Source organism: Pseudopodoces humilis, chromosome 19 (genome assembly GCF_049639895.1).
Source record: "Pseudopodoces humilis isolate 2021_Gansu_Grassland_sample_001 chromosome 19, ASM4963989v1, whole genome shotgun sequence".
NCBI lineage: Eukaryota > Metazoa > Chordata > Aves > Passeriformes > Paridae > Pseudopodoces > Pseudopodoces humilis.
Window position 1 is genome coordinate 9,808,392 of NC_142218.1, and position 27,954 is coordinate 9,836,345.

The window sequence follows — 27,954 nt, forward strand, 5'->3', positions numbered from 1 at the left end:
GCTTTATTAATGCCACAAATTAAACACAAACCTGAATTCCAACCTTCCTCCTTGGAGATCCCACAATGACCTTGCAGCAAATGGCATCATGGATACACCCCTGGCAAGAACTGCAGCTGGGAAAGGGTGACAACCGAGGAAAAACACACACACAAGGACCTGTGAAAGAGTGCTTATATTTCTATGCTTTTATAGCAATAAAATACTTCATATCAGACTGGGAAACGTACTTCCAAGTATTTTAAGTTACCTGTACACCTAAACAGCCTGTTTATGGAACAGGAATGCCATGTTGCTGCTTACTAAAATCCTTGAGTTACCAGTCCCACAGCAACATAATAAATAAATGCCCAGAATCCCATGAGCTTTTATTTATCTCTGGAAACGACACACTCAGATAAAGCTCATTTTATAAACACTAAAATTGCATTGCAATATCCATATATATATATGTATATACACATATACATATATATATAAACTTCTAACTTTCATAAATACATCATACATAAAATATGCTCCCAAAATACATTCATGCATTTCCCCATCTAAGATCCCTGCTTGTACCCGAAGTGTCTAAGCTGGGAGGGGCAAGGCCTGGACACAGGTTTGTGTTTGCAGGTGGATCCAAACCCAGCTGAAGGTGTTAGGGTTAAATCCTGAATCAGTGGGTCTAATCCTGCCTCCCTAGAAAAACAGGGCTCTCCTGCACACTGTGCCCCATCAAAGCTGCACCAGCTGCCCATCCACAAGCAGCCAAAAGCCACCATCCATCTCACCCTTATCACTTTTAGGTTTTCCAGCAGTTACTAGAGAGTGAAACAGAATCATGGAATGGGTTGGGTTAGGAGGGACATTAAAGATCATTTTGTTTCAATCCCCTGCTGTTGGCAGAGATATCTTCAGCTGGACAGTTTTGCTCCAAACCTCACCCAGCCTGGCACTGAGCACTTCCAGGGATGGGGCAGGGGATGCACAGTCTGTCCCAGCACTCGACAGGGGATGGGAAACAAGGGCCTTGGAAGCAGGAAGGTCACCACGTGGCTTTGGTGGAAGGGGATCTGTGAATGGAAGAAGCTGCTTTCCTCCATGACCTGAATATCCACCACACTCCCAGCAGCACCATGCCCATCTGCAACAGGAACACTCTGAGAGTCACTCCCTTCCTAATGAAGAAGCAAATGCCCATCCTGTGTCCATTTGTGAAAGCATAAATACACAAAATATACAAAAACATCTACAAAGTAATTCTGAGTGAGAGCTGGCACCAAGGCAGTGCCAGTTCTGCAGCTCAGGGATGAAGGTCCCGTGCCCTGTGCCCGCAGTGCAGGGTGCCAGGGGCTGGCCACAGCCTCCCATGGGATGCACCTGCAGCACGTGGCTGTGCAAACTCTGCCACACCAAGCACTAACCTGGCCTGATCTGCACTCTGAGGGAAGCCAGAATCACACGTGCCCCCATTCCAGTTCTGCCCCCCTGATCAATACTGCAAGAGCACATTCAAAGGTCCTTTTGGGAGCGCTGCCCTCTCTCCTTGCAAGCATGGCATTTACAAGCCAGCATCCCCCTTCCACAAGGCAGAGCCATCCCTCAGGCTACTGCTCTAGAGACAAACTAAATTCACTCCAACCTTTCCATTTACCCAAACCCACTGTCTTTACAGAACAACCCAAGAGAAACATTGCATAGATCTGTATCTCACATCTTCCCACGCCCAGCAAACAGCAAGAAGTTCAGGTTTTGCACAGTGCATTACAAAAGGCATCACTTTTAAACAACACAAATAAAGAAAATGAAGTGTCAGCACCGTGTAAACCCTGCAATGAGTGAGGCAGTGAGTGTACAGTGCTAGGCAGCTCTGGGGATGGCTGCTCGTAGTGTACTGATGCATTTGCTAATCAAATCTCCTCTCCCAGCAATAGGAACTTGCATAACGAGAGAAGCTGCTCCTGAACAGAGTGATCCTGTGTGTCACAGGAAGGAGGAGGACACTGCCAGGGCTGTGTGCTTTGCATGCAGCAGTTCAAGGGCCAGCTGACCCCTTTGCAGTGCAGACTGCAGGACAGCAGTGCTCCTCCCAGGCTTGGCAAGTCCCAACAGGAGTTTTGCTACAGTTGGCTTTACAATTGAGATATTCAATACAGTTAGCCCAGATCCTCTGGTGTTTTAAACCCCACATGCTCCATTGGAGTTACCAGTGATTACTTCCACGAGTGGAGAACATGGTCCTGGCTTGTCACAGACACAGAATAAATCTACAATAGCCCTTTCTTTAAATAAAATTAAATAACTGCACGTGGCACCGGCGCACAACTTTAAATGTGCTTCTGCCGTTAAGAAAATAGCAAAGCACACCAGTGGTTAATTAAATTATTTATCTCCAACTAAAAAAAGAATAAAAATTTAAAATATTACTGTTGATTTAAAAACCCCTTGGGAGACTGCATAATGTCTTCTCGTGGTATTTCTGAGGCTGAGGAAGTCGCTTGCATGTGGACAGCACTATAAATCCTCTTCAGCTGGCAGTGAAGGCTTGTGCTCCTGGAGGTCACTGGTGCCATTTTCGGATGCATCCGAGCTGCCTGGGGCTGACTCCGGGGGTGGGGGCTTGTAGAGGAAACAGGCCACTATAAAGAAGGTTGTCCCAAGGACCTGCAGCCATGGAGACACCCCATTACTGTCTGCTCTCCCCCAAATCCAGGTGCCCACCCCACATCTCTGCTGACCAAGCTTTGGGGAGGAGATGTTGGCCAGCCTGGGAAGCAGAGCAGTACACAGAGGGGGTAAAAATCTGAATTTAGCCAGCCCCATAGCAATGGGAATTTGGAAAAGTTCAGCCCCACACAGACACCTGGAGCACAGCGCTGCATGAGCCAACACTGCCTCAGCCTTTTGCTGGAAGGCTTTTGAAAACCTCTTTATCACAGCAGCTGCTAAACACTACTATCTAGGGCAAGTGCTTATTTGGGAGCAGTTAAAATGCTGGTTTTCTGCTAATAAATAAAACCCACAGCTCTAAGCTCTCTTATTTTCTAGCAGTGACTGGGGAATGGTTATTTACAGCCTGTCCACAATGCCATCCCTCACTCTAACTAATACACTGCACTTAGATATTTTACTCCATTTCTAGCAAAAATCACTTTGGTTGCTGTTGGAAGGAGGTATTTCATATGGTGCAACAGAAGCTGTAAGCCTAGAAAATAATGGGAATTTAACAGAATGATAGTGTCTGGAGCACCATTACCTGATGAGAAGCAAACAGGGCTTTTGCCTTCCCTGAGACATTTCTTGTGTGAAAATTTAATTTCGTCTGGGGGTGGGACAGATCAGGGCAATGCAATTTTGTAAAATTCTTTCCCAGAGCAAAATGTTGTCCCCTAAAGACCTGATTGCTTTATCAGGGAGTGGAGTGAAGCAGCAGCATCACCTTGTAGACCAGTCCAGCGACGAGGGTGTATCGGCTCATGGCTGAGTTCTGGTAAATGTAGCAGGAGCCCTGCTCGCCACACTGGTCCTGCCAGAGCAGGCAGGATTTATCAACCATGGATCCAAAGGCAATGGGGCCAGGGATGCCTCCTGTGGGCAGAGAGAGGGCACCTTCAGTTTGGGCAGCACCTACACACCAGCCCTTGCAGAAAAGCACCAGGTTCTGCTGATACCATGATTAAGAGAACTCATCCTGCAGCATCCAGAGCCACCAGGTATCAAAAAATGTGCTGAATTTCAAGATCTGAGAGTCCAGCAGGTCTTTTGGCCATCCTGACCTACATGCTGCACAAGAGCCAAAAGACACTCACAGGAGCTTCAACACCTCTGTTGACTCTGTTAACTCCTCTTTTTTCCTTAAAATAAGGGCACACTGGCAGGACATTGAACCTCTGTCACCTGTGATGTTTTACAGAACCCTCCATTCAGTTTGCAAATCTGCAAAGGGAATTGGTTGTCCTGGATGACAGCAAATATAAGAAAGCATCTTCCTTTTCAGCAGTGTGTGTCCTATCCCCTTCTTTTCCAACCCAGTGTGTTTTATTCTTGGGTGACAGCTTGGCACATACCTCCCAGAACCACCAGACCATTCTGGAGTGCAAATCCCCTCTGCTCCATACCTAGTGTTCGTACCACAATCCACTGGATCCCGAGTGCAAAGGACCTTTGTCTGTCAGAGACACACCTGGGGAAAAAAGGGGTTTGTTTAAAAGTGCTTCACAACTCCAGGTCCTTGAGTCCAGCATGCCTGGGACCTCCATTCCCTCTGGAGATTTAGGATCACCCCAGTGCAATTCCCTCCACCCCTGTTGTAAATGTGTGTACCCCTTGTCACAGGACAAAGCTTCTAACGCTGGAATTTCCTTTCCCAGCAAGACTGGGACAGGAATTAGTCCTGATGTCTCCAGGCTGCCACTAACTCAGTGGTTCCCATCACACCTTTCCCATGCCTGATCCAACAGGAAAAAGCACAGAGAGGAGGATATTGAGGCTTCTTGCAGTGCTGGCAGAGGATGAGGCCATCCCATGCTTACCTCAGGGTGGCAGTCAGGGCAGGAATGCTGCTCAGGAAGGTGAAGAGGATGACCACAAACATGAAGCAAAGGAGCAAGGGCCTTTTTGCACAGGAGGAGGTGCATTTCCCTGCCTCAGCTTTGCCAGAGCCAGGCAGGAGGGCTTTGTCAACACAGCTACACTCGTGGTAGACCTGGGAAAGAAAGGCTGGTGGGGGCTCTGCTGAGGAGAGCATGGTGACATCAAAGCTTTAAAAATAAGAAATTCAGGGAGGGCAGAAAGCAGCAGGTTGGACTCCCAGAACGAAGTGGAAATCAAGCTGCATTTTTGACACACCTCTGTTTACAAACAGGTCAATCAAGGAAGGGAAATTAACTCTGCCAGGCAGCTGAGTATCACCTCTACCCTTCCTAAGCCTTTGCCTGACTCCATGAGCAACATGCTGGAAGGATGAGGAGATGCATCATGTTCATTCAAAACCCAAAATGAGCACCAGGACAGAAATCAGGTGCTTACCAAGCTCCCTGCCTTCCTGGGTGATTTCTCCATGGATTTCAGCAGTTTGTCCCAGAATGAGGCAAAGAGGATTGGACACAACGAGAGAAGCAAAGCAGGGTGACCTCACAGCACCTTCTGCCTTCATCTCACGTGGTACCTGGGAGCATCCACCCAGCCCTGGCTGATTTTACACTGATTTGCAGCAAAGCTCAAACCTTTTGCAGAGCTAGCCAAATCACTCCAGAGATGTTCATCCACAGTGCTTTCAGACCTACCTTCTTGCCATTCCTGAGGTTTTCAGCCACCCTTTTGCAGCCAGCATGGCAGGGAGAGTAGTACATGATGTGGTCAGTGCCACAGACAGGGCTGTAGGTCTCCTGCAAGCAGCCACACTGGGCATTGCAGGCTGCTGTCAGGTTGAGGTGCCCTCCTGGCAAAGCACTGAGGGAAACACAGGAGCAGTCAGTGAGCAGCACTTTACAGGAGGAAATGGGGAGAGGAGGGGACAGTGGGAGTTGTGATGGATCCCCAGGGAGCATAAAGCCAGGCTTGGGAAGGCTTTCACCCCACCAAATTGTAACCATGCCCTGGAGCTGTCTCTCCCACAGCCACCAAGAGACTTTAAGTGACCAGCTCTTAGGGTGACACTTCCATTCAAAGAGGACATTCCCACTTTTGGTCCAGTTTATGCTACTGGATGGAGATGGGGGCTGCTGCAAAGGCAGCTGTAGAGTGGAGCATCTCCCGTCCTGGTGCTGCTGATCTTCCCTCTCTTACTAACTAGAGAGTCTCTTCCATAAACTCCATCTCACTGCAAAACTTAGGACATCTATTTTCTGTGTCTCAGCCTCGCTATCTGCCTGTAGGACTGATCAGACACCAACTTTCACCCCCAACACACCCACACATGACTGGCACCAGCACTGTGTGCTTGAGCTATCCTCCTATTCTGACCAGAGCCCCTCAGGACAGACAGACGGGGTGGTTGTTGTCACCTTCCATCGTACATCTGGGTTACTCCTGCCATGGGCATGTTAGGGCAGTGGATAAAAAATATGAATATGGCCAGCAGACTCGACACTGTGCAAAGCAAACACAACTTGATGATTCCTGAACAGCGCAGTTTAAATTTATTCACGAGGAATCCTCCCAGGAATGTGCCTCCCCCTCCGGCTGGTACAACCAGATAACCTGAAAAACAAGAGGAAAAAACCCACAAGTGAGTTTAGTAATGTCAGCAAGGAGTTTTCAGGTTTGAGTACATTAATTGCAATGTATTTTGCATATAAATGACCCCTTGTTTTCTGTGTGGCTTCTTGGTGGGAGTTCAGTGGATGTTGCTGTAACAGCCCAGGCTATCAGGCTGGTGCAGCAGCTTTTCCTACCCAGGGATATTAAAACTGACTCTTGAAGGAGCACATTGTGAGTCCTGATGCTTTTTGGGCACCATTCTTTGGTCTATGTTATGGCATTTAGGTGAGGATCCTCCCAGTTTTGGGATGCTGACAAAATATCCCCGGCAGCTCTGACATCCCTTCTCAGAGGAAACGTTTAGCCAGTGTTTCCTGGGGATACACTAGCAGGAATTACAATTATTTTGCCTTCCTCTAGAGGGTAACAGATGGCTACAGAAGTGGCATGTTTTCTCCTGATGTCAGTAGATGCAGCTCTGGAAATGCACTGGGTGTAGGTGTGCTGATAGGAAATGATCCTATCTAACAGCTGAAGAGGATAACCAGTCCATAAATTAAACTGCAAAGCATCTGTCTCCACTCTAAATGAGCTAAAAGTGCTCTTCTATTTGTTGGCAAAATGGGAAAACATTGCAAAAACATGGTTTCCTTACCAAAAAAAGTGGCAGCTTCAGAGGCACTTAAACTGAACTGAGACTCCAGGAATTTGGGTCCAAACGTGGACATCCCAGCAATCAGGGTTGCCTCGGTTGCTCCTGCTAAGCAGAGGAAGATGAAGGTGGGGTTCTTCAGAAGTAGCAGCACTGACCTGGGAAGGACCAAAAGATTGGAATTGAATCACTGATTTCAGGCACATTTTGATTTCAGGCCTTCTAAGTCAGAAGGATCACATGTAAGACAAGGCAGCATCCCATCATCCTGCAACTCTTTGACAGGAAAAACACCAAAAGGAAGCTAATTAGGGATTGGAAGAGCTTTTCCAGTCAGTGACACAAACAATGTATGTGTGTGAATCACTCACAGTAAGGGCACCCACGACTTCTACACGGATGATTTCAGCAGTAATTTTCCAACATTTAGGGTCAGGCTGAGTACTTCCTCTTTTTAAACAGGGCAATACAGAAAGGACATTGACCTCCATCATTTCAAGGTTTTATTAGTGCCTGTTGGCAAATTATCTTGGGACTCCTGGCTCAACCAAGAGCAACTTGTGTTACATCCTCACAAACACACATTACTTGTGCACCCACACTCTCAGAACAATAACAACCTCTGAAAACCAGGGATGTTTTGTAACTCAGGGGAAATACCAAGCAAACCTTTCTGTATGGAGGAAACACCTCCAAGACACCTGAGAAACAGAAAGCAATCTTTCTGCCACAATCTAAGCCCAGTTTTACTTGAAGCTTAACGTATAAATTGAGTAATTCCATTTTACTTCGACCCACTGGGATTCAGGAGACAGCTGCAGATACGACTGAAAAACTGCCATGTGTCATTTACATGCAGATCCAGCAACAATTCCATCCCTGAGATGCAGAAAGGCCCTCGGGCACAGGGAATGGTCTCAATTATCTCTCACTATCTCGGATATTGGACTAAGAGGGCTGACATTGCTTTGCAGAGGATGTTTTGTAACAAGCTTCAAATGCTGCCCCACGACTTCGCCAGCCAAGCCTAGACCAGTGCCATGGGTGATTCCATTTCTGGGATGGGCACAAATCATGCAAGGGTGATGCCATGGGGTGGCCACTGAGCAGGAGGGCACTGTCACCACCTCCTGCTCTGGAGGAGATGTGAGATCAGAGAAAACCTGCCTTGGTACAAGCAAGGGAGAGATGTGCTGAGGCTCAGAGTCAGTTTTATGCAACTTTACTCACATGGAGAATTTCACTACATCAAAAGAACAAAGAAGCTGAAAGACAGAAATACCACACATTCCTACATTTTGATTACAGAGGGCTTTACACTGCCTAACTCTTGGGATTAGTTTAATGTACTATTTTATTTTCGAGACCTTTTGGACTGTGCTTAATTTGGAAGCATAAAGCCTAACATTTTAGTGAGAAAACTCTCGTAGATCTTGGGGCTGAGGCAGAAAATGGACAGTGCCTTCACCTTTTTATGGAGAAGAGTTGCTCACTGGCACTAGTGTGACTTTGTGCCCTCTGCCCAAAAGATACAGCCTGGACTTGCCAGTAGGAAAATGCAAGGGAACTCCTTTCAGCACTAAGAATAAGGATTTACTCAATTTAATCTGTCTGAAGACATAAGATATAGTTGTGAGGAGCTATGGCATACAAAACCTTACCAAAGACAACACAAACCTTTTTATTACATCAGTAGGACTTTAAACACAGCCAGAAATCACCTAACTCTTGATTAGTCTTGGCAGTGCTCAGTTCTTGCAGCCAAAGAGACTTCAGCAGGTCCAGCACTGCACAGAGAAGAATCCCACCACCTAAAAAAGCTGATCCTCCAAGGCTTTACTGATATGGGCACATACAGGAACTCTTTCTCACATAATGGTCCTCTGAGTAGGTTGGGACCACCTGCCTGATCAGAGCCTGCTCCTCTGAGAAACACTGGCATGCCCAGGACACCCCTGACTGTACCAGAGTAGAGACACAAGATAATGAGACATTAATAAATGGATATTTCTACAATTTTACAGCATGGGAATGGGGGCTTTTCCAGCACAAAACCACACCCACTGTCACCAGCACCAAGGGAACAGAGGGCACCACGTGCATCCCACAGGAACATAAACCAACCTCCCTTTGCAATGTGGGGAAGCTGCAGAAAAACCATGAAATGAAACGAATCCAGGAGTGGTCAGTGAAATACTGACCACAGTGAAATACTGACCACAGCTCGCCAGGCCAGGGAGTGATCCTCACAAACTCCACGCTGCAGCTTGCAGGGACAGAACCTCCTCTTGGTACAGCTCTACACACCCTCCCTTTGAGTCCCTCTGCTCTGGCAGGAGGGGTTACTCCAAGAGAGCAATCATATGGAAGCAGAGAAAGGAAAATGCTATTTTAGCAGGCCTTTTCAACCCAAGAGTTAAGACAGAAGTGTCTCCAGGGCAGAGGATTAGGCTGTATGGGCTGCATTCCTGTAAGCTCCTGCTGCTCTCAGGCAGCGCTGTGAATGCAGCAATTCATTAACAACACTAAGAAAGGACCTGATGGCACGGAACAGTATTTTATTTCATCAGCATTTCTGCTTATCTTTGTGAGACTGTTACTGCCCACACTGTGAGAAAATGTGTGGCACACGATCCCTGGCTAGCACAAAAGGAACAGTGAGTGTCCTTTGGCCTCACTCTCCAGCCTGGTACACGTGTCCCCAGGAGCTGCCTGCACAGATGGGATCTCCTCTTTAATGCAAGTTTCCAGAGCAGAAAGCCTTGAAGGCACTTCCCTTTTATTAATCAAAACCAGGAACCACAAGAGTCTGCTTGGTTCCTGCTTTCAAACCACACTGAGGTCTGGATTGGTCTGAATTGTCTGATACAAGTTCCCACCTTTGGGTATTTGTCATTCAGGAACGAGGTGTGCAAGATGCTCCTGGAGGAGGATTGTCTCTGTTCCTGCTGCCAGACAGCAGAAACAGTGGGAGCTTTGTTCCAGACAAACAAGAAAAGCATCAACCACTGAATTTCATCCCTCTCTGCTGCCCTGTTTGTGCTGCTTTTAGTCACAGCCTTATCGTTATTTAAATGCAGGTTTTGAATTCAATTTCCGTGAGGAGAACAAGCCATGACCTCGGAAAATGGCACCCAGTCAAGAATGCCATTTAATAACAGCATTGAAATCTGTTCAATGTAATATTCTTCATAAAACTGTCTTAACCCCTGGTAAACTTCCTAGGAAGCCTTCAAGAATTTCAGATGGGTGTGAGTCGTTGTGTTGACACAACACAGCTCGACTGGTGCTGAAAATTCCTGTTCTGAGCACCTGCTTCCATCCTCCCCTGCCAGCACAACAAAGACCACAAATAAAGCTCAGAAGTGATTGCTGGCAGCAATTGAGGTTTAGCAACACCATTTGTCTTTGCAGGGAGCAGCCACCACACATGGATAAAATCTCCTCCCTAAAAATGGTCCTGGGAGAAATAATAAAAAAAGAAAAAAGGAAGATCCCCTTATTGACTTCAACCTCAAAAAGGAATCAATATCCAGGTATTTCCACAACATCCAGAGCCTCCATGCCAGCTAACCCCAAGCAATAAATAAAGCAGCACCTCTCCCCCTGCCCTCCATTCAAATACAACTCAACACAACAACAAAAAAATCATAAAATATTTTAAAAATCCCTAACAAAAATCTGTGGTTGAAAGATCACATTTCATTTTTGCCCCTGCTTTGTTCCCACCACAGAGCTGAGCAGCAGCTCAGGATTAAGCAAGTTGCTGTGTCACTGACTTGCTGGAGAGATAAGAAGTAGTGAAACATAAAAGGTGGCTGGAAGATGTGAAGGCAAAAGAAAAAAAAGGAAGCCAAGAATAAAAGAGTGAGGGAACTGAAAGTTACAGTGTGCTGTATCTTGTTCCCTGGCTTTGGAATGGAGCTGTGAGAATCACAGGGCCTGTTTAATCTCGTTTCTCATTAAAAATGACAACACAGGGATCTAAGACAAGTAAAAATAGAGGAAAGAAATAGAGCTGCGAGGGGCTGGGGAGCAGGAGCTGTTGGAAACACACAATTGGGCCAGGTGAGGCCAGGCAGAAGCAGGCAGGCAGAAATAATGCTGCTGGGGAGAGGGAGGGAGCTGGCAATGCCTGGGCATCTCCCATCACCTAAAGCTTGGCATCAACCCACTCTCAGCGAAACTCAGTGTGTGGCACAGCACTGCAGGTGGACATGAGCTTCAGAAAACCCAGATGGGACTGGCTACTTGTGCCCTGCTGCCCCATGGGCTCCCCAGAACCAGCTCTGTTCAGCCTCTTTGCCAAGAGCTCCCCGACCGTGACAGCACCGGGTACCTTGACACCTTCTCTGCCAAGAAAGTCTCATTGATTGAGGAAGGGCAAAACCTTTGAGCTGCTCATTCCTCTCCCCTCTGCAGAGGGCTCCCTAATCTCTGTGTGGGGTGCTTTTCTCACCGAGGCAGATCTTTCACTGTTTTCCCAAAATCCGGATCCGACGCTTTTTTGTGGCTCCCATCCTTTAGCTGATGAGCCTCTGACACCCTCATAACGATGTAGCGCTGGGATCCTGAAAATGAGAGGCAAAGGGAACGAGGAGCCTGTCAGACACGGGATGGGGATGCTCCTGAAGCCGTGGATTTGCAGGGGGAAAACTCAACGTGACATCCTCCTTCCACCAACAGCTGCGAGGGAGGAGCAGTGACACAGGCAGATGGAAAGCCAAAGGGGTGAAATCCATTTAGGAATTACAACTTAAAAACACAGGAAGCTCTTCCTTTGCTCCACACGTGCATGAGGATGGAAGCCCCGGGGCAAGCGGGAGCACGGCGCAGCCCCAGCCCCGAGTCCCGAGCGGAGCAGCTCCGTACCTGGGAGGCGCTGGGGGTAGCCCAGGATGGGGATGGAGATGAGCAGGGAGGCGGCTCCAGCCCCCAGGAATCCGATCCACCAGGCCCCCACCCACAGCGTGTTCTCGGGGGCGATGTCGATCCTGCAAGGAGCAAAGCCAAAGGGACACAAGGGAGAGAGGCGGAGGTTGGAGACGGAGCGGGGCAGCTCCGTGTGCCTCTGCCTGAGGCTGGCAGGGGACAGGGGGGCCATGGGGGGTGACAGTGGAGGAAACTGAGTGATCTGATGGATGCCACGTCCTCCATCCTTCCTGCCACAGCACAGCACTGCCTCACCGGAGCACAACACAAGCCCACGAAATCACAGCACTTCATTCCCATTTAATCTCAGGTTTGCACATTCACCTCACTCCTTTTCAGCCGTGCTTTGAGGGTTTCCAAGATCCTTGCTCCACCCCAAAAACACCCTTTGCAAGAAAAGTGGAGGAAATAACCAATTTCTTCCCCTGGAAAGCCATTCCCCCTTTTTAATCTATTCATATGGTCTAGTAAATGGTGTCCCTGCCTATGGCAGAGGGGTTGGAACTAGATGATCATTAAGGTCCCTTCTAACCCAAAGCACTCTGTGATTCTATAGTCTACCAAAGAGCGCATAAAGAAACAAGAATGAATTACAAATATTACAAAGCATCCTGGTGGGATGGCTGGGAGGGCAAGCAGCACTGCTGGGAGCACTACTTCATCAGGGAACTCATTCAAAAAATTCACCTGCTGCTCACAGCCTCATTAGCACAGGCAGTGCAGCGTGAGGAGGGATTTAAGCTGACAGGTTTGTCAGCAATTTCCCTCCAGCAGCAGCAGTAATGCAAACCACCCTCCCAGCCTCCCCCTCCTGCAGACACACCACCCAACACCCCAGGCACAGTTCCACCCAGCCACCAGCTCATTGCTCCAGATCATTGTTATTATTTTTTCTACCCCAAAGGAAACACAGAGCAGAAAGGAAAAGGAACAAGATTTTTTTTTAACGACTTACTCTCTGCCAATTTCAGTATAAATATTTAGAAACATTCCTCCTACCAGATAACCCGCTGCAGGCCCAAGGATTGCAGCAGTGTAGAAAACAGCTGAAAGGGAAAACAAGTCGTGTCAGACAACCAGCAACACGTCAGCCAGGGATCCCCAGCCCGGTTCCCTCCTGGATGCAGGATAATCAGCCTCTGGCTGCCTCACATCCTCCCCCTAAACCACCAAGACACAAACCCAGATCCTTCCAAAGAATTTTCCTCTCATGCTTCTGTTCTAGGGAAGCTTTTGCTTCCAGCCTGGAAAGTTTTATAGTATGGGGCAGGCAAAATTGGTTCAGAAATAAATCATATCTAGCAGTGATGCAGCTGATCCCACTGCCACATCCTGAGCCACAGCAAGGAGCAGCAGGATTCCCTCCCCACTGACAACACGACTGTCTACACCAAACACAGCACCACTGGCACTTATTTCAGTTTGCTGTTTAAACCATTAACTTGCTGATGATCTCTTGTGATCTCCTTCCCTCACTACACAGCCTTCTGATACAGCCTGGACAGACTGATACGTTTTCAAATTACTGAAAGATCACCCTTTGGGCACTTTCACCAAGAGGACTGTGAGCGTCTGGCAGCTGCTGGGTGACCAGGGACACGGAGGAGCGAGCTGAGCCTCTTCTCTTGGCTGTGCTTTGCAGCAGCAGCAGCTCAGCAGCCCAGTGACCACCCCTGCTGTGCTGAGGCCTGAAGAGATGATGATCTAAAGATTTAGGTTAAATGATGGTGACGGAACACTGGCACAGGCTGCCCAAACAGGTGGTGGATGTTCCATCCCTTGAAACATTCAAGGTCGGATTGGATGGGTCTCTGAGCTACCTGATCGAGTTGCAAGTGTCCCTTCTCATTGGACTAGATGACCTTTAAAGGTCCTTTTGCACCCAAATCATGCTGTGATCCTATGCCCCCTTGCAGGGATGGGGGTATGGCCTCATGGCTGTCTGCCAGTGATGCTAATGGGCTGGTGCTGTGCCAGGAGCAGGAGGCACTCCCCATCTACACCCAACTCACAGAGCTCACACTTTTCCTCCTGGTAAATAATCAAAACAGCTATTTAAAAAAAAAATAAAAATAAATCCACAGCTGCCCGATTTCCACCTCTCCCTTCAAAAGGAACAAAAGGCTGAGCAGTGTTGGGAGAGGCGCTCCCAGTGTGGGCTGGCCAAGGCAAAGGGACCATCACCTCTCCCTGTGCCACCACCCAGCAGCTGTCCCTTCAGCCCCACTCACCAATGTACACAGGGGAGTAGTTGGTCTTGACGTTCTCATCTAAGTAGGTGACACCGAGCGTGTAGAGCGGCGTGGCTCCCATCCCGTGCAGGAACTGCCCCAGCATGAAGACAAACCTGTAGCCGGAGAGGCTGGAGGCAGCCTGGGAGCAGGGCAGGCTCTGGTTGCCCCCACAGACGCCCACAAGGGCAGCTGAGCGTGCCTCGTACTGCCCCGTGGTGAAGTGGGGCAGGGCGAAGAGCAGGGAGCCCAGGCCCATGAGCAGCACCCCCCAGCCCAGCCAGCGGGGCTTGTGGCCGTTCCCCCCGAAGTAGCTGACGAAGGTCAGGCAGATGCAGGCCGCGATGTCGTAGGAGCTGGCGATCAGCCCGCTCTGGTAACTGCGCAGGTCGAAGCGGCGCTCGATGGAGGTGATGACGGTGTTGATGAAGCCGTTCACCGTCATGCCCTGCAGGAAAGAGGCCACGCAGAGGAAGAACAAGACCCCTTTGGACGTGTTGCAGAGCTGCAAGCAGCCGGGGGTGAAGCCCCCCCAGCCGCAGGCCAGTTCCTCCCCTTCGGCAGACACGTATTTAATCCCTTCTTCCAGCGGCGTCTCCTCCTCGGCCGGGGCGGGCGAGCAGAGGGGCTCGGAGCAGGATTCGGAGGGGCTGGCAGCCCCCGAGGAGGCGATGCCATTGCTCAGGGCCGTGCTGTGGCCATCCCTGGCAGCAGCTGCAGCCAGCGGCCGGCCCGCCTCGCCAGGGCCGGGGCACGGGCAGGAGAAGTCGAGGGGCTGAGCGAAACAAAAGCCATTTTCTCTGGTGGAGTTCTGGGGCATTGCCATGAAGGGGAATGCGGAGTCCAGCGGTAGATTGAGGGGGGCTGGTGGCCAGGGTGGCTCTGTGGGGCAGCGAGGACCAGCCCGTCCAGGAGATGCAATTTTCAGCACTTACTTCAGTAGGGAGATGGTGAAGGTCTGAGCCAAGACCATTCTGATCTGTGCAAAGAGAATTTTTACATGCCTTTATATAAAACCATGCTCAAACCCCTCAAATATTCTTTCTTTTTTTTTATTTTTTGTAAACAAGTATAAGCATTTCACTGTGCAGTTCACCTGGTCATGTGCCTTCCACCCTGGGATGTGTTGGTACTTCAGGTGTCAGGGCATCACTAACATTACAGAAAAGAAATTCAAGAGCCTTAAAAGAAAAGCACCTCAAAGGCAGTGTCCTCACTGACTGAAGCCCCTTATCCCTCCTCTGATACAAACCTGGTGACACCCCCACCACCTCCATCCCCCCTTCTTCCCTCGGCAGAGAACAGCCCACACAGCTACAAGTTTCCCACTGCTAGAAGTCCTTTGGTCTCTCTTTCTGCCAGTAACAGTTTATAATTATCCTGAAAAGTTTCCACAGTCAGATTGATTTTATTCCAAGCCCTCAGATCTGTTTACAACTATTCAGTAAAATCCTTTCTATAACTAATTAGACTACATGCCATTTCAGAGCAGGCTGGAGGGCAGAGGCAGCTGACTCTAACCTGATTACTGATGCAGACTGCCTTCTTTCACCCTGTTCCTGTGCAATGCAGCACCTGACCGTGCCAGGAACCAAGAGTATTTTTCCTTAAATGCCTTGGCTGAACTATAAATGATGAAAATAATAAGGTTCTCCCTTGAATACTGGTCTTAAATATGCAACAAATGCTAGGCGAGCACTCTTTTATTAGAAAGCATCTTGTATTTCTCAATAATTTTGCCAATATCTGTTTGAGAGGTTCCCACAAAAAAGGTTCCCCCTGAGATGACAGCCTCATCAGCATGGAAGAGGGAAAAAGGGAATTTTTTTTCCCTGATAAAATGAACTATGTTCAGATGGCTGTAACCTGGGAATATTGCACCCTTTGGTAAAGACTTTAATACTTATCTGTGTGTTGCTGTAAAAAAATTATTGACATTTGTTAAACAGATGTGATTCTCCACACCGGCAGGTCTTGCAGGCACTGAGGCAGGACTGAGCAGAAGGTGCTGCTCCCACCCCAGAAGGGCAGAGGACATCCCACGTGTGCTACCAAATCCTAAACATTCATGTCAGTACTGCTACAACACGTCTGGTCCTCAAAGTAGGTTAAACAAATGAGGTCCAACTTTCATTTGCAAATGATTTTATCTTAATTACCCTGTCTGGGGAGCAGAGTGCATGGACTATTTCCTATTTCAAGGTCCAGATTCCAGCAGGGATTTGATGACAGTGCAGGGCAGGTGAGCATGGTGGGCAGGAGGGCACTGCTTTGCAGCTCCACGCTGGACTCCTCCAGGTAACTCCTACCTTAGCTGGCCAAGTACAGCCAGGTAACTTCGATGTGTAAAGTGTAAATGCAAAAACTGACTGCAGGGGTTGAAATTTTGCTGCAGAGACAGACTGTTGTAATGTGCTGGCACAAAAAAAAATTATGCCTTGGTGCAAGGCTCTATTTTTTCCACTTTTTTTGCCTCTCCAGTGTTCTTATGACTCTTACAGCTCTAAATCTGCTTCTCATCTTTGGATGCAATATTGGAAGCAATAAATAAGCCTGCTTTAGCACTCTGTTAAAGTCAGAAGTGATTATTAGGCTCTGAATCAGGCTCTAAGGGGCGAAATGGTTCATACTCATGTAAATCAAACGCCTCCTTGCACAGCAGCCAGGACTGCAGCTGCACCCTCCTCCTATCAAACTTGTATCAGACTCGTGTCTGATGTTACACTTGACTGCACTTGTAAAGAAGGTTTCTTGGCTGGGGATTGATTTTGCTCTCACTGATTTCAGCAGACAAAAAAAGCACATCTCTGTTCTTACCTGATATGCAAGCAGGAGCCGTGAGCTCCCAAAATTTCACCCTGGAGGAAAGACTCCCTTAAACACTGGGATCTCTCCTCTGATACCTCATGAATTTATATTGATATTCTGGTATTTCGTAAGTCAGGAAAGAGATTACAGCTCTTCATCAAAGCTTTTATTTCCCTGGTAGCAGCAGTCTGAGCCACTGGACCCAGGTGACCACATCATCCCCCCTCCAACTCTTGCCACTGTCAGTGCGAGTTAACAGCAAACAGGGTGAAACATTTCCAAGAAAGCAGCCAGCCTTTCCTCCAGGCAGCAGATGTTTCCCCCCACCCAGAAGGCTTCTCAGCCCCAACATCCCCCTCCTGTACACATCCCAGTGGACCTGGGCTAATGACTCGTGCCCAGGTGCCGTGGGCAGGGAGCCCACTCCTGCTCTGCGCTGTCCCCCGAGCTGCTTGGCATCTCTTGAAGTATTTATAAACTGCCTGAGACACATTCACTGTGGGTATCAGCTTTCATGGGAGCCATATGCCACTTTAGAGGACAAAATATAATCTTCAAGGGAAAAAAAAACCCAAGCAACTTCATGCACTTCCTAATCATTCATACTCTTCCGAGCCATCCATTTATTGCCTCCCATTCATCTCTGTTTTTAATGACTCAGCGGGTGATTTCTTGCTTACACTGAATCAGACCCAATGCTATTATCTCTCTGCCATAGATTTCCTCATTTTGCTGCAAGATTTCTGCTTTTTTTTTTCCACTGTACAGCTGGTTCCAGAGTGCCAACATTATCGAGTCAACACAGCAGAAGCAGCAAGGCAATGAAAGCGTATGATTTGTATTTCCTGATGAAATCTGTAAAGACTTCCCCCCCATAATATTTAGCATTAAGTCAATAGTAAAACTTACAAGTTTTTCATCAGGTGATCGTTTAAAAAGTCACAGGACCAATTAAAAACATTTTGTATTTCTGCCAAGGATTGTGATGAGATTAATGTTGCAAATTAACTCATAACTGACATGCAAAATAATCCCATTTGCTGAAACATGGCCAATAATAGTTAATCTTCCCTTCCACATTATGGTTTTTGACTTTTATATGGTATTATTGTGGCAAATAACATCTATATATAATTTCTGCTTTCCACAGCTGAGTACAGTTTATGAGTAGACTTAGCATTTTTTCAGTTCTATTGCATACATGGAGATATTTCCTAATGAACAGGGGTAAGGGATTAAAAATGACCAGGAAGTGTGCTGCAAACAGAAGAGGAGCAGCCCCAGGCGATGCTTCTGTAGCTGTGATGGGTCTCCTTTATTTTCCTCTGGGCTTCCTCTATTTTTATTTTCCTCAATATGTGAGTGATCCTGGACTTACTGACCAAGTACCTAGAATCTGGGAAAGTCCACATCCAAGTACCGAGCTCATATTACTGCAGCAAGGGATAAATTCATCTGGGTTTGTCCATTTAACTTCTCTTGGTAACACACACTGAATTTTCCTTGGAGAGTTTGGCTTCAGAGGATTAGCAGCACTCCTTCTGTCATGGCTGATAAACACCATATGGATCAAGTGTAATCCACTGGCTGCCTTAGGAGTGGGGAAGCCTCCCAGAAGTGAGATAAATCCACATCCCAGTCCTGTGAACAGGGCTTGTCCTTAGGGCACTGCTTCAGTGCAAGGCAGATAAAAGCAAGTATGGGATGAGTGAGTTGTTCTGAGTAACACTGAACTGTTTTCCTGGCAGCAGAGGAACTTCACCCAGCTCACACCAAGTGTAAACCTGACATTTTTAGCCCACTTTTAAAAAGCATCCCTTTGGATCAGCAATAAAGAGGATGCTGCTATTGCAGGATTGGCACCAGGACCAGACTGGAGCCTTTGGTAAGCAATTCCTGTGGGAACAGCATGGTCCTGCACACATGGAAAAGTTCAGGAGTGAGAAACACACCCAGAGAGCAACCAGATGACTGTGTGCTGAATGATGTGCTCAGCAGCAGTGCTGCAGGGACAGACAGAGGATGAGGGGGGATGTCCTAGGAATGGGGGACAATAGGAATATCTTGAGCCACCCCTCATGTCAGAGACCTGCTTTTACATGATTAGCCCTACTGGAATCTGAAGCATGGAAGAGAGCAGCAGAAACTGGCTTTGAATTATCACATGAGCAAGGGCATATTTATAATTACATAAATTCCAAATAGTAGAGCTTAGCAGTCACAAACCCTGTGTATGTTTTCCAAGTGCTTTCCATTTGTTGGGAAATTATTGCAATAATATGCAAGAAATCAGGAAGGTGGCTTGGATAATTTTCAATTAGCTGCTTGCAAATGCTTTGAAGATAAATTTAGCCAGATTTTCTGAGTCTATTTACTTGTTCCAGTTTATCTGTGCAAATACAATTGGCTGCAGCTGCCTCAGACCATCTTTAAAAACTTGCAGTGCCAACGTACGGAGCAGATTTAACCTGGGCACTGCTTTTTGCCATAGCACAGATTAACCAGACAAAAGAGTCTTTTGTGCCATAATTCCTAACTCACTCTCCCTAATGTCACTCTTGCTTTAATGTCTTTTTCCTGCCCATACATTTGGCCATTGCTGGGAAGGTTTCCATGCTGGCACAGCACTGTGCTCTCCATCCCTGTCAGTGCCCATGGAGCTGGGTGTTTCCAGATACACCACCAGCATTTTCCCAGCCCCTAGCCCTGCATGGTGTTATTTTCCACCATTTGGATTCTTACAACCCATTAAAGAATGTTCTGTATTCAGCACACTCTTTCTGCATGAGCTGCTGGTCAGCTCTTCCCAAGGATTACCAGTTAGTTCCTACAGCTGTCTCCTCTTTGTTTCCAAGCAGAAGATGCAGACTCAGGCAAATCCTTTATGATGTAAGAAATTAAACAAAATGAGCAAAACCCAAATAAAGAATGTGAGACATGTGATTCTCTGGTGTTTCTAAAGATAGAAGCACTAAAATGCAAAAAATGCAACATCCTGTGTTACACAACCCGAGGATGCTGTGTTCAGAACAGATGTATTTCAATAATATTGACATCTACCATGGTTTACAGCCACTTACACTTTTTAATCCTTATGGTTTGATCAATATGAAGGTAGAAACAAAAAGGAAAACCAGATGGAATGTTACCATGAAACTACCTAAAACTTCACTTTTTCCTGAGAAACAATTGCCTTCCAACCCCTCTTCTCTGCACTGAGGGCACTTTCTGGGGAAAATCACATACCAAAAAGGTCATTTGGCTCTACCAGCCAAGGACAGACTTTAGCTTGAGCTTTCTATGACAAGCTCTCCAGCTCAGCCCTGTGTTGGTGGGCTGGATGCCCACTCATTCATGACCAACCAGGCTACACAGAGCTCAGTGGAGCACATTAGAAGAGCTAAAATCACCACAGAAAAAGAAACTTGCTGTTCATTGGCATCTCCTGCAACACACCACTGCAGTGAGCACAGGACAACAGGAGATGGGCAGGTGGAGGAAACACGGAGCCAGGTGGGAGCATGAGACACACACCAAGGATTCAGCTGAGGGAAGGGTATTTCCCCACAAATCCACTTGTTTTTTCTAGATCAGCAAGTAACAGCTTCCCCAAACAGCCCTGGGAGCACGAGCTCACCGGTGCACACCACTTAGCCTGGATCTTGTTTAACATCCAGTGATGCTCCCTAATCCTCTTAGGTATTAGTCTTGAGATTCCTGCCAAGCAGGGGAACAGCAGAGCCTCCCAGACAGCACTTAAATGAACTCACTGCTTGAAATGTGCAGGACTTCAAAATGCAGTAGAACTCCAGCTGTTCTGCTCTGGTTAACCTCAGATTAGCACCTCGGAGGTCACTGCAGTGTGCAAAATGCAAAGTTAAATCACCTCCATTTCTGTGTCTCAGGTGATTCCCTAAGAAGCCATTCTGGACTTGGACTGCAAATTTTTATCTCATAATGACTTGTTTAAAGCTAAGTACCTAATCTGAGTTAGACATTCCTACTGTGTCTCTGTTGCCAAGTACAAGGAGATCATCACATTCAGGATACCCAGAGCCCTCAAGTCACAGAATCACAGAATGGTTTGGGTTGGAAGGGACCTCAGAGACCATCCAGTTCCTACCCATGGGCAGGGACACCTTCCACTATCCCAGGTTGCTCCAAGCCCTGTCCAACCTGGCCTTGGACACTTCCAGGGATGGGGCAGCCACAGAGACTGGGTGACCTGTGCCAGGCCTCCCCACCCTCACAGGGAAGAATTCCTTCCTTACATCTAACCTAAAACCACTTTTTTTTTCAGTTTGAAGCAATTCCCCACTTGTCCTGTCACTCCATGGCCCTGTAAAATTTCCTTCTCCAGCTTCCTTTAGGCACTGGAAGGGGCTCTAAAGTCTCCCCAGAGATATATTTTCTCCAGGCTGAACAACCCCAGCTGTCAGAGCCTGTATTCCCAGCAGGAGTGCTCCACCCTCAGTCTTCTCCCCTGTCTCCACAAGGATGATTTTGTGTTGCTAAATCACCCATTATTGCAGATATGATCTGGAGAAAGAACAGGTACATAATCGTATTTCTGTTGGATTAGCTGAGGATATTACTCTGAGCTTATTCTGGCCTCATGTTGGCTACCACAACAGAAACAATATTTGATCTAGCACAAAGCCAGATGGTGCAAAATTAACCCATTCAGCACAAACCTGTGTGGCACAGGGAATTTGGTCCAGCACTGGCACAGGCTCACATGGCTGTAAGACTTCTGACATGGCATCTGCAGCCTCTAAGTTTCCTGATACCAAATACTCCCCATCCATCCCCTAAAGATGAGTTAAACATGCATCACACTTCATTTTATTTCATACTTTTATATGAACAGCATGTCAGCTTGCAGATAATTTGCATTTGCTCTTACAATACCCTAGATCTTGACAGGCTGTGGTATACTGGGGGATTTCTTTGAAGAAGGCAGATCCCTATTTGTATCATCGAGAGGAAATGATGAACACTTTCAAGGGGATGACTTCGTTCTCTGACTCAAAATCCCAGACCAGGACCACAACCAAAAATGAGAGCAGCTATGAGGTGAAGGGCAGGAACTCAGGGCCAAAGGGGAATTGGGGCAGAGCATGAGATCAGCACGGTGGCAGCATGCAGGGCTGCTGACCACTGCCACCAAGGATGGGTGGGAAGAAACCAGCCTGGCACTCTACTTCCCTTAGAAACCTCAGATGTATTCCAATGGCAACTCCGTGTACTGCAAGTTCCAACAGAGGGTGCAGCATCATCTCATGCAGAAAGCACTGAAAATCTCAGGTGTGGCCACAAAGCACAAGGGTTGTGAATGGGCAGGTGCATCCTGGCTGTGCTGGCTTCTCCCACGCCTGGATGCCTCTAAATAAATAAATAGAAATCCCCCCTGATCAGAAGAGGTGAGACTCCACTGACTCTTTTGAGAGGTGGAAAAATGCTGAGCCATATCCTTCAGAGACCTCTCTGAGAACCCCAGCTCAGTATGAAACAGCAATTCCACACACACACATCAATAACCACACTAAGGGACAGAGAGGGAGGTGTTCAGAGGTGAGTGCACACTCCCTGCAGGCACCACAGGTTCTGCAGGCTGTCCCTCTTGCAGGCTGGCTTGTCCTACATCTGACAGTGCTCAACCAGGTCAGCAATTCATTCCAACCACCAGGGAGGAACTTGGTGCCAAATGGTGTTTATTCTTGAGATAAAAGAATAAACAGGCATATAACTTTCCCACTGTCAACCCCAAACATCTGCTGGATTTGGAGGGGTTTGCTGTCCGTGAGCAGTGGCGAGCCACGCTCTGCCTCGTGCCCTCCCCTTTCTCAGGCACCAGGAACCACAGCCTCGGACAGCAGCTGCTGGAGGATGGATTTACTTGGAAATCTGGAGACTGCCTTCAAGGGGTTCCCACTCCCACACAGCAGCAGTGTGGTTTCCATTTCTGGCTCAGGAACTTTTCTACTTTCCTTGGCAAGGACCTGCTCACATCCTAGAGTCTCCCCAGCAGGAGGAATGGACACAGCAGAATAACCTTGTCCTTGGCCATTGGCTCAGGGAGGTCACTGAGGACTGAGTTTGATCCATGTTCCTTCAAAAATGATGGTCCTGATCCTGCCAATTGCTGCTAAACCAGGGTGGTGCTTGTTCACACAAGGCATCCAAGCAGGGCTCTCAGGATGGCTCAAAGCAAGCAAAAGAGGAATTCAAGAGAACAAAAATCAGCTGGTTTGTGGTAGTAAGCACTCTTTTTATTGCCTCTTGAAAAAAGGGAGTATTTCAAAATTTGAATTATTTAAAAATTATTATTTAAATTATTTAAGTTATTTAAAAATTTTAAAGAATATTGGAGACAGGTAATCAGTGTATCACAGCTTGATTACCTACTTTTCACTCCTTTTAATTCAGTTTCTCTGAATTAAACTCTTCCCAAGGTTTACTGCCAAATAAAAGGAAAATATGCAACACTAAAGATATTGCAGGTTACTCAGGGTTATATGGGGACTCCAGAAATGGCTGATTCTGCTATATCCAAGGCACACATCTGGCTCAAAGATCTAAATCCTCAGCGACTAAATTCACTCCAGCAATGCAAGGAAACTATAAAGTAGCTCTGAAAGAACTGGGAGGAAATATTTTTTTTTTTTTCTGGGAATTTTTATGTTAAGATAAAGCTCCACAGCTCCACAGGGGTGAACCCTCCCAGACCAGGCAAGGTACAGAAGCCTCATCACTGCTCTGACTGGCTGAGATTCTGTTTCCTACAGGGCTTTTAAAGCAAAAGAATATTGAATTAAAATTTCAAATCTGATTTATTTGGAATACAGCAAGCTAAAAAGATTGATGCAGTTTTTCAAGGAGAAGCTATGAGAGAAAAAGTTCTAAAAGAGCTCAAGTCCTTCAGATATTTTGGGGACTTTTTATTTCTGTGTCATGGGTTGCTACTGTTTATCAAAACTCTAAATATATATTTTATCTCTTAATCCCATCTCAAAAAATAAACTCCTATCACAGAGGATATCCCAAGCACTTGAACTGACAAATATGAAGCTATAAAAATGACAAAAAGTACTTTTACTTGGATTTTTTTTTTCAGCTAGAATATTACAAAATCAAAGTATTTTTTAGGGAAAAAAAAAGTGTTTGATTTTGCTTTCTCAACATGAAAATTACTCCCTAACTTCTTCAAACCATCAGCCACAAAAGCTTGTCAGCATTTCACTTTCTTTCTTGAAGCAACGAAGCCAAGCTCTGGGAGTTCCAGTGACTGAAGATTATTGATGCCATACAGCAATAAGCCATTAACAATAGCAATTCAATTCAGTTTTACTGTAACTCTACAGATGTCAATGAAATAGCACAAGAGAAGAAAGGGGATGTCACCACTCCAGGAATTTCAAGAGCTGCTGGAAAAGCTCAACACTTCTGAATGAGGTGAACCAGAATAAATGGAATATTTCCCAGTGCTAACATATGCCCACTGCTCAAGCTCATTTACAACCTAGAGGTGGAATGACACTATTTTTTTGCAGCAGCACCATTGCATAACCCCAGGTTCAGGGGTACTTCAGCCTGAAGAGAGATTTAAGGTTAGAACAACACCACTCAGCTAATATTAAACACTTCAGTGCCTCATCACACGCTCTCTGTACTAGAGAGAGCTCTGACAGAAAATCCACTGAAGCTAGTGGCCCTCTCTGAGTACTTGTCTACAATCACTTATCCCATCTACTGAAGTAGGATGGATGCTTTTGTCTGGGATTCATAAACCAGATGAAGTCTTTGACCTCTCGGAGCATTTTCCCTGGAACTCTTTGTTCTCCAATCCCGCTGTTCAGCGCCCGCGCTCGCACGCCAGGAGGTCACTCAAGGCCAAGATGGAACAAAACTCATTCTGTGGTGGGAAGGTCTAGCAATAAATCAGTTTTGAAAAGGGAGAGTGGCTGCAGGAGAGGAGATCCCACAGCTAGAGAGGGCTGGGATAGCTGGGGACAGGTGCAAGGAGAGCCACGCTGGCACCCACCCTGTGGACAGAGCCCTGAGCCTGCCTGTGCCTGCTCTGGACTGCTACAGATCCCAAATTCTGCTCCTCTGCACAACGATGAGCCCCTCACCAGACCAAGGCAACGGAGTTTTTAACTGTGCTGGGGAAGTACAGCACCTTCAGGGTGGCCACAGAAACCCAGGCCAATGCATTTCAATGCTCACACTCCTAACAGCCTGTGCGTGGTTGATACCTTACATGTTGCCTTAACACAGCAACCTCAGTTCATTAAGCACAAAATCCCAAGGGGGAACATTTTCCCTGAAATTATACCCAGCATCTCACCCACCAACAAAAAGCTGCCAACTCTGTTCCGTGGCTGCAGAGTCTTGCAAAACTTTTCCACCATTCACTGTGATTATGCAAGATACAAATGTCCCAGGCTCTGAATAACCAACTTACAGGCAACACCTCAAGGAACCACGTGAGGAAGACAGAAATCCCAAATGGTAAAGCAGAATGGTGTCCTGCATATGAGCACCTTCATCTGTGCAAAGGCAGCGTTCTGGGTTTGGTACACCCAATTAAAATAAAGCAAAGCAAAGTAAGTGTTCAGTGATGCTTTTTGGGGTGGACTGAGCAAAATGAGCAGCATAAAACAGAGCCATGATTCCCTGCTAGTGCAGGGTGTAAAGCCCGAAATGGGAGGGTAGGATCCTCCCCAGCATGCTCCGTGCTGCAAAGACATGCACAAAAAAAAAAAAAAAGATTAAAAGTGCCTGGAGGAGTTTGCAGTCATGAGGCACCGAGCAGCTGGATGCTGATCTCCCTAAGCCCGTGGGTATTTCTTTTGTTAGTGGTTGATCCCATCTTCCCCCTTGCCTGCAAATCTCTAATCTCTGTAAAGACTTCTGAGCAAGTACTTGCTCAGGTAGCTCCTGGTTTCACTGGCCAAGAATATCCAACCCTCGCAGGAACCGCTGCTTCCCACTCTCACCTCTCATCCCAGGCTCACACTTCATGTTTCTGCCACTGTCACCGAGCAGGTCTGCCCCATGGGCAGGAGAATTTCAGGGAATATCAGTGAAGTGGCTATTTCCCAGGGCTTCAGGTGGCACTTGTGACACCTGACCATGCTCACCACTCACTGCAGGGCTCTGATGGAGCCCTGCTGGCTCTGCTCAGTCCCCCCCAGCCCGCCCAGTGCACAGAGCTGCTGCTTCAGTTTCCGACCACTTTTGGCAGTTTGCAAACCAGACCTCTTTGCATATAAATAGCTACATTTCTTTTTTCCTTTTCATTATTTGAGTAACCCGCTCCCCCCACAGTTTCTTCCTTTCTCACGTTTACAAGCACTCTGACACACTTTTCTAAAGATCTCTTTTGTGTTCATTTCTGCCTCAAATGCTATTTTAATGTGTGTGTATACTACCAAGTGGCACTAGAGAAAGTAGGAGCCCAGAAACATACATATATTTTATATATATATTTATACGGAGGTGCCAGGCAGGGATAACTTCAGGTTTGCATTGTGTTGCCTGGTGAAATCAAGCAGCCTATAAAATGGTAATAAAATGTTAATGCAACAAACTCATGTGGTTAAGGCCCACTTGTGCTTTTTAGGCTCTCCGAGCTGAAAAAACATGGTTTTATTATAGCAGCTTTTGATTTGCATCATCTGAACAAATGGGTTATAAGAGTAATATAGAGCAAGTAACTACAGTGCTCCGATTCCACCCAGCATCCTGCCCGCTACTAACTTCAGTTCTGCATTAACGTAACATTTTTTCTTATTGTAAGGATCCTGCCATGCCACTTTACTACCTTTCCTTACTTTCTGTCTTTTCTCAGCATCTTTTAAATTTTCCATAGAGAGACACGGTCACGCTACAAGGAAAACCCCAAACCGCGGTGATTCAGCCCCAACACAGTTCCAGGCAGCAACGCAGCCTTGCAGCATCCTCGCACAGCATCGCAAGGCAGAAAACCTCAGCGACTTGGGCCATTTCGGTGACTTTCTCCCCGTGACATCCACCGGGCTGTTCCCGGCACGGACCCCGCGCTGCGGCCACCGAAAACCCGCACGGCGGGGCCGAGCCCCCCGTGAGCTCCGCATCCCCTCGGGGCTCCCCGCGGGCACCGCCCGGCAGCTCCTGCCGAGGCTGGGGAGGCTCTCCCGGGCATCCCGCGGTGTCGCATCCCTGCCAGCAGCCCCTGCCCGGTACCCTGTACCCCATACCCGGTACCCGCCGCCCGATACCCGGTACCTGCTGCCAGGTACCCAGTACCCCATACCCGGTACCCACCGCCCGGTACCCCATACCCGGTACCCACCGCCCGGTACCCGCTGCCGCCGCCGCCCGCGCCCCGCCGGCTCCGCTCGGTGCGCGGTGCGCGATGCTCTGTGCGCGATGCTCGGTGCGCGATGCTCTGTGCGCGATGCTCGGTGCTCGGTGCGCGATGCTCGGTGCTCGGTGCTCGGCGCGGGGCCGGTGCCGGGGCCGGGGCCGGGGCGGGCAGCGCCCTGACAGACCGACACCTCCTCCAATCGTCGGGGACGCCGCCGGCGGCCGGGCCAATGGGGGGAAACTGAGGCCGAAGTGAAAGCGGGGAAAAGCAGAGGATGCGGGCGAAGGGAGGGACGGGGATGGGAGCTGGAGAGCGGGAGAGGAAGGGTAGGGAGAGGGTCCTGTGTGTATGGGGGCAGGAAAAATGGGGGAGGGATGGTGGAGCGAGAAGAAGGGGGGTAAGGCGAGAGGAGGGGTAGGAATAGGGGTAAGGGCTTCGGCATCGCACCAAACCCGCCCTATTTCCCGGCCCCTGCGCACCTACAGCCTCGCAGCCCCCAGGCTTGGGCTGCCCACCCTCGTCCGGGGTATCTCAGCCTCCCTGCACCCCCGGCAGGCTCACGGAGACATTCGGGGATACATCCCTGCGCCAGACCGAGGGGAAAACAGAGCTGGAGGAGCTGCATCCGCGTCTGTGGTGGCAGAGAGCAGCGACAGGACTTTGGTCTTTCCTCCAGCTATCGCTGGAGCTGAGCTGGCTGAGGAAAAAGGAAAGTGGAGAAGCAGGTGCATTATCGAACCCGAGATACAAACACGGCTATCGTAGCACTATCTGGTACGGTACCGTGC

The 27,954-nt window shown here is 47.9% G+C and overlaps 1 protein-coding gene across 2 annotated transcripts; it reads right to left on the reverse strand.

Moving 5' to 3' along the window:
* Positions 1-524: 524 nt before the first annotated feature.
* Positions 525-27,790, reverse strand: SLCO4A1 (solute carrier organic anion transporter family member 4A1). 2 transcript variants are annotated; one of them, XM_088064763.1, is made up of 13 exons: positions 27,646-27,790; positions 27,152-27,406; positions 14,005-14,983; positions 12,729-12,819; positions 11,714-11,835; positions 11,301-11,412; positions 6,845-6,999; positions 5,994-6,189; positions 5,274-5,439; positions 4,521-4,693; positions 4,107-4,171; positions 3,428-3,576; positions 525-2,652 (listed from the first exon to the last, which is right to left on the reverse strand). In XM_088064763.1, exons 3-13 carry the CDS (start codon positions 14,828-14,830, stop codon positions 2,503-2,505), a joined length of 2,205 nt encoding a protein of 734 aa, XP_087920889.1. In that variant the 5' UTR covers positions 14,831-14,983; positions 27,152-27,406; positions 27,646-27,790; the 3' UTR covers positions 525-2,502. The 2 variants fall into 2 exon arrangements, with proteins under 2 accessions (XP_087920889.1, XP_087920888.1); XM_088064762.1 differs by having other exon boundaries at positions 27,152-27,506.
* Between the last annotated feature and the right edge of the window lie 164 nt (positions 27,791-27,954).

What these genes read in the sequence shown, in the direction of transcription:
- SLCO4A1 (XM_088064763.1), bottom strand. Translation starts at nt 14,830, where the DNA reads ATGGCAATGCCCCAGAACTCCACCAGAGAAAATGGCTTTTGTTTCGCT. An exon ending in CTACTCCCCTGTGTACATTG is followed by an intron (nt 12,820 to 14,004) that starts GTGAGTGGGGCT and finishes TTTCCCTTTCAG; the next exon opens with CTGTTTTCTACACTGCTGCA. An exon ending in ACAGTGAAAGATCTGCCTCG is followed by an intron (nt 7,000 to 11,300) that starts GTGAGAAAAGCA and finishes GGTCCTTCCCAG; the next exon opens with GTCAGTGCTGCTACTTCTGA.